The 19143-nt window shown below is 46.6% G+C and overlaps 1 protein-coding gene across 3 annotated transcripts in view; it reads left to right on the forward strand.

The window, feature by feature from the left end:
* Positions 1-19143, forward strand: part of LOC139543158 (plexin-B3-like) — a 264643-nt gene that overhangs the window by 152044 nt on the left and 93456 nt on the right. For all 3 annotated transcript variants that reach the window (XM_071349397.1, XM_071349399.1, XM_071349398.1), the window contains exon 21: positions 998-1156. In XM_071349397.1, the coding sequence (XP_071205498.1) occupies positions 998-1156 (159 nt within the window). The remainder of the gene's footprint in view (positions 1-997; positions 1157-19143) is intronic.

A 19143-nucleotide genomic window follows, 5' to 3' on the forward strand; every position in this document is an offset into this window, starting at 1 on the left:
GTCTAACCCATGTCTCTCCCCCAGGGTAAGGACCTGTCTAACCCATGTCTCTCTCCCCCAGGGTAAGGACCTGTCTAACCCATGTCTCCCCCAGGGTAAGGACCTGACTAACCCATGTCTCTCCCAGGGTAAGGACCTGTCTAACCCATGTCTCCCCCAGGGTAAGGACCTGTCTAACCCATGTCTCTCCCCCAGGGTAAGGACCTGTCTAACCCATGTCTCTCTCTCCCAGGGTAAGGACCTGACTAACCCATGTCTCTCCCAGGGTAAGGACCTGTCTAACCCATGTCTCTCTCTCCCAGGGTAAGGACCTGTCTAACCCATGTCTCCCCCCCCCCCAGGGTAAGGACCTGTCTAACCCATGTCTCTCCCCCAGGGTAAGGACCTGTCTAACCCATGTCTCTCTCTCCCAGGGTAAGGACCTGTCTAAGCCATGTCTCTCTCCCCCAGGGTAAGGACCTGTCTAACCCATGTCTCTCCCCCAGGGTAAGGACCTGTCTAACCCATGTCTCTCTCCCCAGGGTAAGGACCTGTCTAACCCATGTCTCTCCCAGGGTAAGGACCTGTCTAACCCATGTCTCTCCCCCAGGGTAAGGACCTGTCTAACCCATGTCTCTCTCCCCCAGGGTAAGGACCTGTCTAACCCATGTCTCCCCCAGGGTAAGGACCTGACTAACCCATGTCTCTCCCAGGGTAAGGACCTGTCTAACCCATGTCTCTCTCCCCCAGGGTAAGGACCTGTCTAACCCATGTCTCTCTCCCCCAGGGTAAGGACCTGTCTAACCCATGTCTTTCCCAGGGTAAGGACCTGTCTAACCCATGTCTCTCCCAGGGTAAGGACCTGTCTAACCCATGTCTCCCCCAGGGTAAGGACCTGTCTAACCCATGTCTCCCCCAGGGTAAGGACCTGTCTAACCCATGTCTCTCCCAGGGTAAGGACCTGTCTAACCCATGTCTCCCCCAGGGTAAGGACCTGTCTAACCCATGTCTCCCCCAGGGTAAGGACCTGACGCGTGCGATGACCCGAGGGGAGGTGGTAGCCAGGCTGGGGGACCAGGAGTGTGAGGTCAAGACTCTGGACAGTACTCGCCTGTACTGTGAACCTCCTGAGAAACAGCCAGCCAGTCTGGGGAACAACAACCTGCCCAGCCTCAGGGTTAGTCTACTGTATCTACACACAGCCTCAGGGTTAGTCTACTGTATCTACACACAGCCTCAGGGTTAGTCTACTGTATCTACACACAGCCTCAGGGTTAGTCTACTGTATCTACACACAGCCTCAGGGTTAGTCTACTGTATCTACACACAGCCTCGGTGTTAGTCTACTGTATCTACACACAGCCTCAGGGTTAGTCTACTGTATCTACACACAGCCTCAGGGTTAGTCTACTGTATCTACACACAGCCTTAGGGTTAGTCTACTGTATCTACACACAGCCTCAGGGTTAGTCTACTGTATCTACACACAGCCTCAGGGTTAGTCTACTGTATCTACACACAGCCTCAGGGTTAGTCTACTGTATCTACACACAGCCTCAGGGTTAGTCTACTGTATCTACACACAGCCTCAGGGTTAGTCTACTGTATCTACACACAGCCTCAGGGTTAGTCTACTGTATCTACACACAGCCTCAGGGTTAGTCTACTGTATCTACACACAGCCTTAGGGTTAGTCTACTGTATCTACACACAGCCCCAGGGTTAGTCTACTGTATCTACACACAGCCTCAGGGTTAGTCTACTGTATCTACACACAGCCTCAGGGTTAGTCTACTGTATCTACACACAGCCTCAGGGTTAGTCTACTGTATCTACACACAGCCTCAGGGTTAGTCTACTGTATCTACACACAGCCTCGGGGTTAGTCTATTGTATCTACACACAGCCTCGGGGTTAGTCTACTGTATCTACACACAGCCTTAGGGGTTAGTCTACTGTATCTACACACAGCCTCAGGGTTAGTCTACTGTATCTACACACAGCCTCAGGGTTAGTCTACTGTATCTACACACAGCCTTAGGGTTAGTCTACTGTATCTACACACAGCCTCAGGGGTTAGTCTACTGTATCTACACACAGCCTCAGGGTTAGTCTACTGTATCTACACACAGCCTTAGGGTTAGTCTACTGTATCTACACACAGCCTTAGGGTTAGTCTACTGTATCTACACACAGCCTCGGTGTTAGTCTACTGTATCTACACACAGCCTCAGGGTTAGTCTACTGTATCTACACACAGCCTCAGGGTTAGTCTACTGTATCTACACACAGCCTTAGGGTTAGTCTACTGTATCTACACACAGCCTCAGGGTTAGTCTACTGTATCTACACACAGCCTTAGGGTTAGTCTACTGTATCTACACACAGCCTCAGGGTTAGTCTACTGTATCTACACACAGCCTTAGGGTTAGTCTACTGTATCTACACACAGCCTCAGGGTTAGTCTACTGTATCTACACACAGCCTCAGGGGTTAGTCTACTGTATCTACACACAGCCTCAGGGTTAGTCTACTGTATCTACACACAGCCTTAGGGTTAGTCTACTGTATCTACACACAGCCTCAGGGTTAGTCTACTGTATCTACACACAGCCTCAGGGGTTAGTCTACTGTATCTACACACAGCCTCAGGGTTAGTCTACTGTATCTACACACAGCCTTAGGGTTAGTCTACTGTATCTACACACAGCCTCAGGGTTAGTCTACTGTATCTACACACAGCCTTAGGGTTAGTCTACTGTATCTACACACAGCCTCAGGGGTTAGTCTACTGTATCTACACACAGCCTTAGGGTTAGTCTACTGTATCTACACACAGCCTCAGGGTTAGTCTACTGTATCTACACACAGCCTTAGGGTTAGTCTACTGTATCTACACACAGCCTCAGGGGTTAGTCTACTGTATCTACACACAGCCTCAGGGTTAGTCTACTGTATCTACACACAGCCTTAGGGTTAGTCTACTGTATCTACACACAGCCTCAGGGTTAGTCTACTGTATCTACACACAGCCTCAGGGTTAGTCTACTGTATCTACACACAGCCTCGGGGTTAGTCTATTGTATCTACACACAGCCTCGGGGTTAGTCTACTGTATCTACACACAGCCTTAGGGTTAGTCTACTGTATCTACACACAGCCTCATGGTTAGTCTACTGTATCTACACACAGCCTTAGGGTTAGTCTACTGTATCTACACACAGCCTTAGGGTTAGTCTACTGTATCTACACACAGCCTCAGGGTTAGTCTACTGTATCTACACACAGCCTTAGGGTTAGTCTACTGTATCTACACACAGCCTTAGGGTTAGTCTACTGTATCTACACACAGCCTCAGGGTTAGTCTACTGTATCTACACACAGCCGTAGGGTTAGTCTACTGTATCTACACACAGCCTTAGGGTTAGTCTACTGTATCTACACACAGCCTCGGTGTTAGTCTACTGTATCTACACACAGCCTCAGGGTTAGTCTACTGTATCTACACACAGCCTCAGGGTTAGTCTACTGTATCTACACACAGCCTTAGGGTTAGTCTACTGTATCTACACACAGCCTCAGGGGTTAGTCTACTGTATCTACACACAGCCTCAGGGTTAGTCTACTGTATCTACACACAGCCTTAGGGTTAGTCTACTGCATCTACACACAGCCTCAGGGTTAGTCTACTGTATCTACACACAGCCTTAGGGTTAGTCTACTATATCTACACACATCCTTAGGGTTAGTCTACTGTATCTACACACAGCCTCAGGGTTAGTCTACTGTATCTACACACAGCCTCAGGGTTAGTCTACTGTATCTACACACAGCCTCAGGGGTTAGTCTACTGTATCTACACACAGCCTCAGGGTTAGTCTACTGTATCTACACACAGCCTTAGGGTTAGTCTACTGTATCTACACACTGCCTCAGGGTTAGTCTACTGTATCTACACACAGCCTCAGGGTTAGTCTACTGTATCTACACACAGCCTCAGGGTTAGTCTACTGTATCTACACACAGCCTCAGGGTTAGTCTACTGTATCTACACACAGCCTTAGGGTTAGTCTACTGTATCTACACACTGCCTCAGGGTTAGTCTACTGTATCTACACACAGCCTTAGGGTTAGTCTACTGTATCTACACACTGCCTCAGGGTTAGTCTACTGTATCTACACACTGCCTCAGGGTTAGTCTACTGTATCTACACACAGCCTTAGGGTTAGTCTACTGTATCTACACACTGCCTCAGGGTTAGTCTACTGTATCTACACACAGCCTAAAGGTTAGTCTACTGTATCTACACACAGCCTTAGGGTTAGTCTACTGTATCTACACACTGCCTCAGGGTTAGTCTACTGTATCTACACACAGCCTCAGGGTTAGTCTACTGTATCTACACACAGCCTCAGGGTTAGTCTACTGTATCTACACACAGCCTCGGGGTTAGTCTATTGTATCTACACACAGCCTCGGGGTTAGTCTACTGTATCTACACACAGCCTAAAGGTTAGTCTACTGTATCTACACACAGCCTTAGGGTTAGTCTACTGTATCTACACACAGCCTCATGGTTAGTCTACTGTATCTACACACAGCCTTAGTGTTAGTCTACTGTATCTACACACAGCCTTAGGGTTAGTCTACTGTATCTACACACAGCCTTAGGGTTAGTCTACTGTATCTACACACAGCCTCAGGGTTAGTCTACTGTATCTACACACAGCCGTAGGGTTAGTCTACTGTATCTACACACAGCCTTAGGGTTAGTCTACTGTATCTACACACAGCCGTAGGGTTAGTCTACTGTATCTACACACAGCCTCAGGGGTTAGTCTACTGTATCTACACACAGCCTCAGGGGTTAGGCTACTGTTTCTACACACAACCTTAGGGTTAGTCTACTGTATCTACACACAGCCTCAGGGTTAGTCTACTGTATCTACACACAGCCTCAGGGTTAGTCTACTGTATCTACACACAGCCTTAGGGGTTAGTCTACTGTATCTACACACAGCCTCAGGGTTAGTCTACTGTATCTACACACAGCCGTAGGGTTAGTCTACTGTATCTACACACAGCCTCATGGTTAGTCTACTGTATCTACACACAGCCTTAGGGTTAGTCTACTGTATCTACACACAGCCTTAGGGTTAGTCTATTGTATCTACACACAGCCTTAGGGTTAGTCTACTGTATCTACACACAGCCTCAGGGTTAGTCTACTGTATCTACACACAGCCTCAGGGTTAGTCTACTGTATCTACACACAGCCTCAGGGTTAGTCTACTGTATCTACACACAGCCTTAGGGTTAGTCTACTGTATCTACACACAGCCTTAGGGTTAGTCTACTGTATCTACACACAGCCTCAGGGTTAGTCTACTGTATCTACACACAGCCTTAGGGTTAGTCTACTGTATCTACACACAGCCTCAGGGTTAGTCTACTGTATCTACACACAGCCGTAGGGTTAGTCTACTGTATCTACACACAGCCTCAGGGTTAGTCTACTTTTATCTACACACAGCCTTAGGGTTAGTCTACTGTATCTACACACTGCCTCAGGGTTAGTCTACTGTATCTACACACAGCCTTAGGGTTAGTCTACTGTATCTACACACTGCCTCAGGGTTAGTCTACTGTATCTACACACAGCCTCAGGGTTAGTCTACTGTATCTACACACAGCCTCAGGGTTAGTCTACTGTATCTACACACAGCCTCGGGGTTAGTCTATTGTATCTACACACAGCCTCGGGGTTAGTCTACTGTATCTACACACAGCCTTAGGGTTAGTCTACTGTATCTACACACAGCCTCGGGGTTAGTCTACTGTATCTACACACAGCCTCAGGGTTAGTCTACTGTATCTACACACAGCCTCAGGGTTAGTCTACTGTATCTACACACAGCCTCAGGGTTAGTCTACTGTATCTACACACAGCCTTAGGGTTAGTCTACTGTATCTACACACAGCCTCAGGGGTTAGTCTACTGTATCTACACACAGCCTCAGGGGTTAGTCTACTGTATCTACACACAGCCTCAGGGTTAGTCTACTGTATCTACACACAGCCTTAGGGTTAGTCTACTGTATCTACACACAGCCTCAGGGTTAGTCTACTGTATCTACACACAGCCTTAGGGTTAGTCTACTGTATCTACACACAGCCTCAGGGTTAGTCTACTGTATCTACACACAGCCTCAGGGGTTAGTCTACTGTATCTACACACAGCCTCAGGGTTAGTCTACTGTATCTACACACAGCCTTAGGGTTAGTCTACTGTATCTACACACAGCCTCAGGGTTAGTCTACTGTATCTACACACAGCCTCAGGGTTAGTCTACTGTATCTACACACAGGCTTAGGGTTAGTCTACTGTATCTACACACAGCCTCAGGGTTAGTTTACTGTATCTACACACAGCCTCATGGTTAGTCTACTGTATCTACACACAGCCTTAGGGTTAGTCTACTGTATCTACACACAGCCTTAGGGTTAGTCTACTGTATCTACACACAGCCTCAGGGTTAGTCTACTGTATCTACACACAGCCTCAGGGTTAGTCTACTGTATCTACACACAGCCTCAGGGTTAGTCTACTGTATCTACACACAGCCGTAGGGTTAGTCTACTGTATCTACACACCGCCTTAGGGTTAGTCTACTGTATCTACACACAGCCGTAGGGTTAGTCTACTGTATCTACACACAGCCTCAGGGGTTAGTCTACTGTATCTACACACAGCCTCAGGGGTTAGGCTACTGTATCTAGACACAGCCTTAGGGTTAGTCTACTGTATCTACACACAGCCTCAGGGTTCGTCTACTGTATCTACACACAGCCTCAGGGTTAGTCTACTGTATCTACACACAGCCTCAGGGTTAGTCTACTGTATCTACACACAGCCTTAGGGGTTAGTCTACTGTATCTACACACAGCCTCAGGGTTAGTCTACTGTATCTACACACAGCCGTAGGGTTAGTCTACTGTATCTACACACAGCCTCATGGTTAGTCTACTGTATCTACACACAGCCTTAGGGTTAGTCTACTGTATCTACACACAGCCTTAGGGTTAGTCTACTGTATCTACACACAGCCTCAGGGTTAGTCTACTGTATCTACACACAGCCTCAGGGTTAGTCTACTGTATCTACACACAGCCTCAGGGTTAGTCTACTGTATCTACACACAGCCTTAGGGTTAGTCTACTGTATCTACACACAGCCTCAGGGTTAGTCTACTGTATCTACACACAGCCTTAGGGTTAGTCTACTGTATCTACACACAGCCTCAGGGTTAGTCTACTGTATCTACACACAGCCTCAGGGTTAGTCTACTGTATCTACACACAGCCTCGGGGTTAGTCTACTGTATCTACACACAGCCTCAGGGTTAGTCTACTGTATCTACACACAGCCTTAGGGTTAGTCTACTGTATCTACACACAGCCTCAGGGGTTAGTCTACTGTATCTACACACAGCCTCAGGGTTTGTCTACTGTATCTACACACAGCCTCAGGGGTTAGTCTACTGTATCTACACACAGCCTCAGGGTTAGTCTACTGTATCTACACACTGCCTCAGGGTTAGTCTACTGTATCTACACACAGGCTCAGGGTTAGTCTACTGTATCTACACACAGCCTCAGGGTTAGTCTACTGTATCTACACACAGCCTCAGGGGTTAGTCTACTGTATCTACACACAGCCTTAGGGTTAGTCTACTGTATCTACACACAGCCTCAGGGTTAGTCTACTGTATCTACACACTGCCTCAGGGTTAGTCTACTGTATCTACACACAGCCTCAGGGTTAGTCTACTGTATCTACACACAGCCTCAGGGTTAGTCTACTGTATCTACACACAGCCTCAGGGGTTAGTCTACTGTATCTACACACAGCCTAAAGGTTAGTCTACTGTATCTACACACAGCCTCAGGGTTAGTCTACTGTATCTACACACAGCCTCAGGGTTAGTCTACTGTATCTACACACAGCCTTAGGGTTAGTCTACTGTATCTACACACAGCCTAAAGGTTAGTCTACTGTATCTACACACAGCCTCAGGGTTAGTCTACTGTATCTACACACAGCCTTAGGGTTAGTCTACTGTATCTACACACAGCCTCAGGGTTAGTCTACTGTATCTACACACAGCCTCAGGGTTAGTCTACTGTATCTACACACAGCCTTAGGGTTAGTCTACTGTATCTACACACAGCCTCAGGGTTAGTCTACTGTATCTACACACAGCCTCAGGGTTAGTCTACTGTATCTACACACAGCCTTAGGGTTAGTCTACTGTATCTACACACAGCCTTAGGGTTAGTCTACTGTATCTACACACAGCCTTAGGGTTAGTCTACTGTATCTACACACAGCCTCAGGGTTAGTCTACTGTATCTACACACAGCCTCAGGGTTAGTCTACTGTATCTACACACAGCCTCAGGGTTAGTCTACTGTATCTACACACAGCCTTAGGGTTAGTCTACTGTATCTACACACAGCCTCAGGGTTAGTCTACTGTATCTACACACAGCCTCAGGGTTAGTCTACTGTATCTACACACAGCCTTAGGGTTAGTCTACTGTATCTACACACAGCCTCAGGGGTTAGTCTACTGTATCTACACACAGCCTCAGGGTTAGTCTACTGTATCTACACACAGCCTTAGGGTTAGTCTACTGTATCTACACACAGCCTCAGGGTTAGTCTACTGTATCTACACACAGCCTCAGGGTTAGTCTACTGTATCTACACACAGCCTCGGGGTTAGTCTATTGTATCTACACACAGCCTCGGGGTTAGTCTACTGTATCTACACACAGCCTTAGGGTTAGTCTACTGTATCTACACACAGCCTCATGGTTAGTCTACTGTATCTACACACAGCCTTAGGGTTAGTCTACTGTATCTACACACAGCCTTAGGGTTAGTCTACTGTATCTACACACAGCCTCAGGGTTAGTCTACTGTATCTACACACAGCCTTAGGGTTAGTCTACTGTATCTACACACAGCCTTAGGGTTAGTCTACTGTATCTACACACAGCCTCAGGGTTAGTCTACTGTATCTACACACAGCCGTAGGGTTAGTCTACTGTATCTACACACAGCCTTAGGGTTAGTCTACTGTATCTACACACAGCCTCAGGGTTAGTCTACTGTATCTACACACAGCCTCAGGGTTAGTCTACTGTATCTACACACAGCCTTAGGGTTAGTCTACTGTATCTACACACAGCCTCAGGGGTTAGTCTACTGTATCTACACACAGCCTCAGGGTTAGTCTACTGTATCTACACACAGCCTTAGGGTTAGTCTACTGCATCTACACACAGCCTCAGGGTTAGTCTACTGTATCTACACACAGCCTTAGGGTTAGTCTACTATATCTACACACATCCTTAGGGTTAGTCTACTGTATCTACACACAGCCTCAGGGTTAGTCTACTGTATCTACACACAGCCTCAGGGTTAGTCTACTGTATCTACACACAGCCTCAGGGGTTAGTCTACTGTATCTACACACAGCCTCAGGGTTAGTCTACTGTATCTACACACAGCCTTAGGGTTAGTCTACTGTATCTACACACTGCCTCAGGGTTAGTCTACTGTATCTACACACAGCCTCAGGGTTAGTCTACTGTATCTACACACAGCCTCAGGGTTAGTCTACTGTATCTACACACAGCCTCGGGGTTAGTCTACTGTATCTACACACAGCCTTAGGGTTAGTCTACTGTATCTACACACTGCCTCAGGGTTAGTCTACTGTATCTACACACAGCCTTAGGGTTAGTCTACTGTATCTACACACTGCCTCAGGGTTAGTCTACTGTATCTACACACTGCCTCAGGGTTAGTCTACTGTATCTACACACAGCCTTAGGGTTAGTCTACTGTATCTACACACTGCCTCAGGGTTAGTCTACTGTATCTACACACAGCCTAAAGGTTAGTCTACTGTATCTACACACAGCCTTAGGGTTAGTCTACTGTATCTACACACTGCCTCAGGGTTAGTCTACTGTATCTACACACAGCCTCAGGGTTAGTCTACTGTATCTACACACAGCCTCAGGGTTAGTCTACTGTATCTACACACAGCCTCGGGGTTAGTCTATTGTATCTACACACAGCCTCGGGGTTAGTCTACTGTATCTACACACAGCCTAAAGGTTAGTCTACTGTATCTACACACAGCCTTAGGGTTAGTCTACTGTATCTACACACAGCCTCATGGTTAGTCTACTGTATCTACACACAGCCTTAGTGTTAGTCTACTGTATCTACACACAGCCTTAGGGTTAGTCTACTGTATCTACACACAGCCTTAGGGTTAGTCTACTGTATCTACACACAGCCTCAGGGTTAGTCTACTGTATCTACACACAGCCGTAGGGTTAGTCTACTGTATCTACACACAGCCTTAGGGTTAGTCTACTGTATCTACACACAGCCGTAGGGTTAGTCTACTGTATCTACACACAGCCTCAGGGGTTAGTCTACTGTATCTACACACAGCCTCAGGGGTTAGGCTACTGTTTCTACACACAACCTTAGGGTTAGTCTACTGTATCTACACACAGCCTCAGGGTTAGTCTACTGTATCTACACACAGCCTCAGGGTTAGTCTACTGTATCTACACACAGCCTTAGGGGTTAGTCTACTGTATCTACACACAGCCTCAGGGTTAGTCTACTGTATCTACACACAGCCGTAGGGTTAGTCTACTGTATCTACACACAGCCTCATGGTTAGTCTACTGTATCTACACACAGCCTTAGGGTTAGTCTACTGTATCTACACACAGCCTTAGGGTTAGTCTATTGTATCTACACACAGCCTTAGGGTTAGTCTACTGTATCTACACACAGCCTCAGGGTTAGTCTACTGTATCTACACACAGCCTCAGGGTTAGTCTACTGTATCTACACACAGCCTCAGGGTTAGTCTACTGTATCTACACACAGCCTTAGGGTTAGTCTACTGTATCTACACACAGCCTTAGGGTTAGTCTACTGTATCTACACACAGCCTCAGGGTTAGTCTACTGTATCTACACACAGCCTTAGGGTTAGTCTACTGTATCTACACACAGCCTCAGGGTTAGTCTACTGTATCTACACACAGCCGTAGGGTTAGTCTACTGTATCTACACACAGCCTCAGGGTTAGTCTACTGTATCTACACACAGCCTTAGGGTTAGTCTACTGTATCTACACACTGCCTCAGGGTTAGTCTACTGTATCTACACACAGCCTTAGGGTTAGTCTACTGTATCTACACACTGCCTCAGGGTTAGTCTACTGTATCTACACACAGCCTCAGGGTTAGTCTACTGTATCTACACACAGCCTCAGGGTTAGTCTACTGTATCTACACACAGCCTCGGGGTTAGTCTATTGTATCTACACACAGCCTCGGGGTTAGTCTACTGTATCTACACACAGCCTTAGGGTTAGTCTACTGTATCTACACACAGCCTCGGGGTTAGTCTACTGTATCTACACACAGCCTCAGGGTTAGTCTACTGTATCTACACACAGCCTCAGGGTTAGTCTACTGTATCTACACACAGCCTCAGGGTTAGTCTACTGTATCTACACACAGCCTTAGGGTTAGTCTACTGTATCTACACACAGCCTCAGGGGTTAGTCTACTGTATCTACACACAGCCTCAGGGGTTAGTCTACTGTATCTACACACAGCCTCAGGGTTAGTCTACTGTATCTACACACAGCCTTAGGGTTAGTCTACTGTATCTACACACAGCCTCAGGGTTAGTCTACTGTATCTACACACAGCCTTAGGGTTAGTCTACTGTATCTACACACAGCCTCAGGGTTAGTCTACTGTATCTACACACAGCCTCAGGGGTTAGTCTACTGTATCTACACACAGCCTCAGGGTTAGTCTACTGTATCTACACACAGCCTTAGGGTTAGTCTACTGTATCTACACACAGCCTCAGGGTTAGTCTACTGTATCTACACACAGCCTCAGGGTTAGTCTACTGTATCTACACACAGGCTTAGGGTTAGTCTACTGTATCTACACACAGCCTCAGGGTTAGTTTACTGTATCTACACACAGCCTCATGGTTAGTCTACTGTATCTACACACAGCCTTAGGGTTAGTCTACTGTATCTACACACAGCCTTAGGGTTAGTCTACTGTATCTACACACAGCCTCAGGGTTAGTCTACTGTATCTACACACAGCCTCAGGGTTAGTCTACTGTATCTACACACAGCCTCAGGGTTAGTCTACTGTATCTACACACAGCCGTAGGGTTAGTCTACTGTATCTACACACCGCCTTAGGGTTAGTCTACTGTATCTACACACAGCCGTAGGGTTAGTCTACTGTATCTACACACAGCCTCAGGGGTTAGTCTACTGTATCTACACACAGCCTCAGGGGTTAGGCTACTGTATCTAGACACAGCCTTAGGGTTAGTCTACTGTATCTACACACAGCCTCAGGGTTCGTCTACTGTATCTACACACAGCCTCAGGGTTAGTCTACTGTATCTACACACAGCCTCAGGGTTAGTCTACTGTATCTACACACAGCCTTAGGGGTTAGTCTACTGTATCTACACACAGCCTCAGGGTTAGTCTACTGTATCTACACACAGCCGTAGGGTTAGTCTACTGTATCTACACACAGCCTCATGGTTAGTCTACTGTATCTACACACAGCCTTAGGGTTAGTCTACTGTATCTACACACAGCCTTAGGGTTAGTCTACTGTATCTACACACAGCCTCAGGGTTAGTCTACTGTATCTACACACAGCCTCAGGGTTAGTCTACTGTATCTACACACAGCCTCAGGGTTAGTCTACTGTATCTACACACAGCCTTAGGGTTAGTCTACTGTATCTACACACAGCCTCAGGGTTAGTCTACTGTATCTACACACAGCCTTAGGGTTAGTCTACTGTATCTACACACAGCCTCAGGGTTAGTCTACTGTATCTACACACAGCCTCAGGGTTAGTCTACTGTATCTACACACAGCCTCGGGGTTAGTCTACTGTATCTACACACAGCCTCAGGGTTAGTCTACTGTATCTACACACAGCCTTAGGGTTAGTCTACTGTATCTACACACAGCCTCAGGGGTTAGTCTACTGTATCTACACACAGCCTCAGGGTTTGTCTACTGTATCTACACACAGCCTCAGGGGTTAGTCTACTGTATCTACACACAGCCTCAGGGTTAGTCTACTGTATCTACACACTGCCTCAGGGTTAGTCTACTGTATCTACACACAGCCTCAGGGTTAGTCTACTGTATCTACACACAGCCTCAGGGTTAGTCTACTGTATCTACACACAGCCTCAGGGGTTAGTCTACTGTATCTACACACTGCCTCAGGGTTAGTCTACTGTATCTACACACAGCCTCAGGGTTAGTCTACTGTATCTACACACTGCCTCAGGGTTAGTCTACTGTATCTACACACAGCCTCAGGGTTAGTCTACTGTATCTACACACAGCCTCAGGGTTAGTCTACTGTATCTACACACAGCCTCAGGGGTTAGTCTACTGTATCTACACACAGCCTAAAGGTTAGTCTACTGTATCTACACACAGCCTCAGGGTTAGTCTACTGTATCTACACACAGCCTCAGGGTTAGTCTACTGTATCTACACACAGCCTTAGGGTTAGTCTACTGTATCTACACACAGCCTAAAGGTTAGTCTACTGTATCTACACACAGCCTCAGGGTTAGTCTACTGTATCTACACACAGCCTTAGGGTTAGTCTACTGTATCTACACACAGCCTCAGGGTTAGTCTACTGTATCTACACACAGCCTCAGGGTTAGTCTACTGTATCTACACACAGCCTTAGGGTTAGTCTACTGTATCTACACACAGCCTCAGGGTTAGTCTACTGTATCTACACACAGCCTCAGGGTTAGTCTACTGTATCTACACACAGCCTTAGGGTTAGTCTACTGTATCTACACACAGCCTTAGGGTTAGTCTACTGTATCTACACACAGCCTTAGGGTTAGTCTACTGTATCTACACACAGCCTCAGGGTTAGTCTACTGTATCTACACACAGCCTCAGGGTTAGTCTACTGTATCTACACACAGCCTCAGGGTTAGTCTACTGTATCTACACACAGCCTTAGGGTTAGTCTACTGTATCTACACACAGCCTCAGGGTTAGTCTACTGTATCTACACACAGCCTCAGGGTTAGTCTACTGTATCTACACACAGCCTTAGGGTTAGTCTACTGTATCTACACACAGCCTCAGGGTTAGTCTACTGTATCTACACACAGCCTCAGGGTTAGTCTACTGTATCTACACACAGCCTTAGGGTTAGTCTACTGTATCTACACACAGCCTTAGGGTTAGTCTACTGTATCTACACACTGCCTCAGGGGTTAGTCTACTGTATCTACACACAGCCTCAGGGTTAGTCTACTGTATCTACACACAGCCTTAGGGTTAGTCTACTGTATCTACACACAGCCTTAGGGTTAGTCTACTGTATCAACACACAGCCTCAGGGGTTAGTCTACTGTATCTACACACAGCCTCAGGGTTAGTCTACTGTATCTACACACAGCCTCGGGGTTAGTCTACTGTATCTACACACAGCCTCAGGGTTAGTCTACTGTATCTACACACAGCCTTAGGGTTAGTCTACTGTATCTACACACAGCCTCAGGGGTTAGTCTACTGTATCTACACACAGCCTCAGGGTTTGTCTACTGTATCTACACACAGCCTCAGGGGTTAGTCTACTGTATCTACACACAGCCTCAGGGTTAGTCTACTGTATCTACACACTGCCTCAGGGTTAGTCTACTGTATCTACACACAGCCTCAGGGTTAGTCTACTGTATCTACACACAGCCTCAGGGTTAGTCTACTGTATCTACACACAGCCTCAGGGGTTAGTCTACTGTATCTACACACTGCCTCAGGGTTAGTCTACTGTATCTACACACAGCCTCAGGGTTAGTCTACTGTATCTACACACTGCCTCAGGGTTAGTCTACTGTATCTACACACAGCCTCAGGGTTAGTCTACTGTATCTACACACAGCCTCAGGGTTAGTCTACTGTATCTACACACAGCCTCAGGGGTTAGTCTACTGTATCTACACACAGCCTAAAGGTTAGTCTACTGTATCTACACACAGCCTCAGGGTTAGTCTACTGTATCTACACACAGCCTCAGGGGTTAGTCTACTGTATCTACACACTGCCTCAGGGTTAGTCTACTGTATCTACACACAGCCTCAGGGGTTAGTCTACTGTATCTACACACTGCCTCAGGGTTAGTCTACTGTATCTACACACAGCCTTAGGGTTAGTCTACTGTATCTACACACAGCCTAAAGGTTAGTCTACTGTATCTACACACAGCCTCAGGGTTAGTCTACTGTATCTACACACAGCCTTAGGGTTAGTCTACTGTATCTACACACAGCCTCAGGGTTAGTCTACTGTATCTACACACAGCCTCAGGGTTAGTCTACTGTATCTACACACAGCCTTAGGGTTAGTCTACTGTATCTACACACAGCCTCAGGGTTAGTCTACTGTATCTACACACAGCCTCAGGGTTAGTCTACTGTATCTACACACAGCCTTAGGGTTAGTCTACTGTATCTACACACAGCCTTAGGGTTAGTCTACTGTATCTACACACAGCCTTAGGGTTAGTCTACTGTATCTACACACAGCCTCAGGGTTAGTCTACTGTATCTACACACAGCCTCAGGGTTAGTCTACTGTATCTACACACAGCCTCAGGGTTAGTCTACTGTATCTACACACAGCCTTAGGGTTAGTCTACTGTATCTACACACAGCCTCAGGGTTAGTCTACTGTATCTACACACAGCCTCAGGGTTAGTCTACTGTATCTACACACAGCCTTAGGGTTAGTCTACTGTATCTACACACAGCCTCAGGGTTAGTCTACTGTATCTACACACAGCCTCAGGGTTAGTCTACTGTATCTACACACAGCCTTAGGGTTAGTCTACTGTATCTACACACAGCCTTAGGGTTAGTCTACTGTATCTACACACAGCCTCAGGGGTTAGTCTACTGTATCTACACACAGCCTCAGGGTTAGTCTACTGTATCTACACACAGCCTTAGGGTTAGTCTACTGTATCTACACACAGCCTTAGGGTTAGTCTACTGTATCAACACACAGCCTCAGGGGTTAGTCTACTGTATCTACACACAGCCTCAGGGTTAGTCTACTGTATCTACACACAGCCTTAGGGTTAGTCTACTGTATCTACACACAGCCTCAGGGTTAGTCTACTGTATTTTACACACAGCCTCAGGTGTTAGTCTACTGTATCTACACACAGCCTTAGGGTTAGTCTACTGTATCAACACACAGCCTCAGGGGTTAGTCTACTGTATCTACACACAGCCTCAGGGTTAGTCTACTGTATCTACACACAGCCTCAGGGTTAGTCTACTGTATTTTACACACAGCCTCAGGGTTAGTCTACTGTATCTACACACAGCCTCAGGGTTAGTCTACTGTATCTACACACAGCCTTAGGGTTAGTCTACTGTATCTACACACAGCCTTAGGGTTAGTCTACTGTATCTACACACAGCCTCAGGGTTAGTCTACTGTATCTACACACAGCCTCAGGGTTAGTCTACTGTATCTACACACAGCCTCAGGGTTAGTCTACTGTATCTACACACAGCCTTAGGGTTAGTCTACTGTATCTACACACAGCCTCAGGGTTAGTCTACTGTATCTACACACAGCCTCAGGGTTAGTCTACTGTATCTACACACAGCCTTAGGGTTAGTCTACTGTATCTACACACAGCCTTAGGGTTAGTCTACTGTATCTACACACAGCCTTAGGGTTAGTCTACTGTATCTACACACAGCCTCAGGGGTTAGTCTACTGTATCTACACACAGCCTCAGGGTTAGTCTACTGTATCTACACACAGTCTCAGGGTTAGTCTACTGTATCTACACACAGCCTCAGGGTTAGTCTACTGTATCTACACACAGCCTTAGGGTTAGTCTACTGTATCTACACACAGCCTTAGGGTTAGTCTACTGTATCTACACACAGCCTTAGGGTTAGTTTACTGTATCTACACACAGCCTCAGGGTTAGTCTACTGTATCTACACACAGCCTCAGGGTTAGTCTACTGTATCTACACACAGCCTTAGGGTTAGTCTACTGTATCTACACACAGCCTCAGGGTTAGTCTACTGTATCTACACACAGCCTTAGGGGTTAGTCTACTGTATCTACACACAGCCTCGGGGTTAGTCTACTGTATCTACACACAGCCTCAGGGTTAGTCTACTGTATCTACACACAGCCTTAGGGGTTAGTCTACTGTATCTACACACAGCCTCAGGGTTAGTCTACTGTATCTACACACAGCCTTAGGGTTAGTCTACTGTATCTACACACTGCCTCAGGGTTAGTCTACTGTATCTACACACAGCCTTAGGGTTAGTCTACTATATCTACACACATCCTTAGGGTTAGTCTACTGTATCTACACACAGCCTCAGGGTTAGTCTACTGTATCTACACACAGCCTCAGGGGTTAGTCTACTGTATCTACACACAGCCTCAGGGTTAGTCTACTGTATCTACACACAGCCTCAGGGTTAGTCTACTGTATCTACACACAGCCTCAGGGTTAGTCTACTGTATCTACACACAGCCTCAGGGTTAGTCTACTGTATCTACACACAGCCTCAGGGTTAGTCTACTGTATCTACACACAGCCTCAGGGTTAGTCTACTGTATCTACACACAGCCTCGGGGTTAGTCTATTGTATCTACACACAGCCTCTGGGTTAGTCTACTGTATCTACACACAGCCTTAGGGTTAGTCTACTGTATCTACACACAGCCTTAGGGTTAGTCTACTGTATCTACACACAGCCTCAGGGTTAGTCTACTGTATCTACACACAGCCTTAGGGTTAGTCTACTGTATCTACACACAGCCTCAGGGTTAGTCTACTGTATCTACACACAGCCTCGGGGTTAGTCTACTGTATCTACACACAGCCTCATGGTTAGTCTACTGTATCTACACACAGCCTTAGTGTTAGTCTACTGTATCTACACACAGCCTTAGGGTTAGTCTACTGTATCTACACACAGCCTTAGGGTTAGTCTACTGTATCTACACACAGCCTCAGGGTTAGTCTACTGTATCTACACACAGCCGTAGGGTTAGTCTACTGTATCTACACACAGCCTTAGGGTTAGTCTACTGTATCTACACACAGCCGTAGGGTTAGTCTACTGTATCTACACACAGCCTCAGGGGTTAGTCTACTGTATCTACACACAGCCTCAGGGGTTAGGCTACTGTTTCTACACACAGCCTTAGGGTTAGTCTACTGTATCTACACACAGCCTCAGGGGTTAGTCTACTGTATCTACACACAGCCTCAGGGTTAGTCTACTGTATCTACACACAGCCTTAGGGTTAGTCTACTGTATCTACACACAGCCTTAGGGTTAGTCTACTGTATCTACACACAGCCTCAGGGTTAGTCTACTGTATCTACACACAGCCTCAGGGTTAGTCTACTGTATCTACACACAGCCTAAAGGTTAGTCTACTGTATCTACACACAGCCTCAGGGTTAGTCTACTGTATCTACACACAGCCTCAGGGTTAGTCTACTGTATCTACACACAGCCTTAGGGTTAGTCTACTGTATCTACACACAGCCTCAGGGTTAGTCTACTGTATCTACACACAGCCTAAAGGTTAGTCTACTGTATCTACACACAGCCTCAGGGTTAGAACCTCCAGAATCCCCCCCAACCAGATTACCTGAGTGAACAGAACTACAGTCTAACTAACTAGAATCCCCCCCAACCAGATTACCTGAGTGAACAGAACTACAGTCTAACTAGAATCCCCCCAACCAGATTACCTGAGTGAACAGAACTACAGTCTAACTAACTAGAATCCCCCCCAACCAGATTACCTGAGTGAACAGAACTACAGTCTAACTAGAATCCCCCCAACCAGATTACCTGAGTGAACAGAACTACAGTCTAACTAACTAGAATCCCCCCCAACCAGATTACCTGAGTGAACAGAACTACAGTCTAACTAGAATC

The sequence above is a fragment of the Salvelinus alpinus genome, chromosome 17 (assembly GCF_045679555.1).
Source record: "Salvelinus alpinus chromosome 17, SLU_Salpinus.1, whole genome shotgun sequence".
Lineage (NCBI taxonomy): Eukaryota > Metazoa > Chordata > Actinopteri > Salmoniformes > Salmonidae > Salvelinus > Salvelinus alpinus.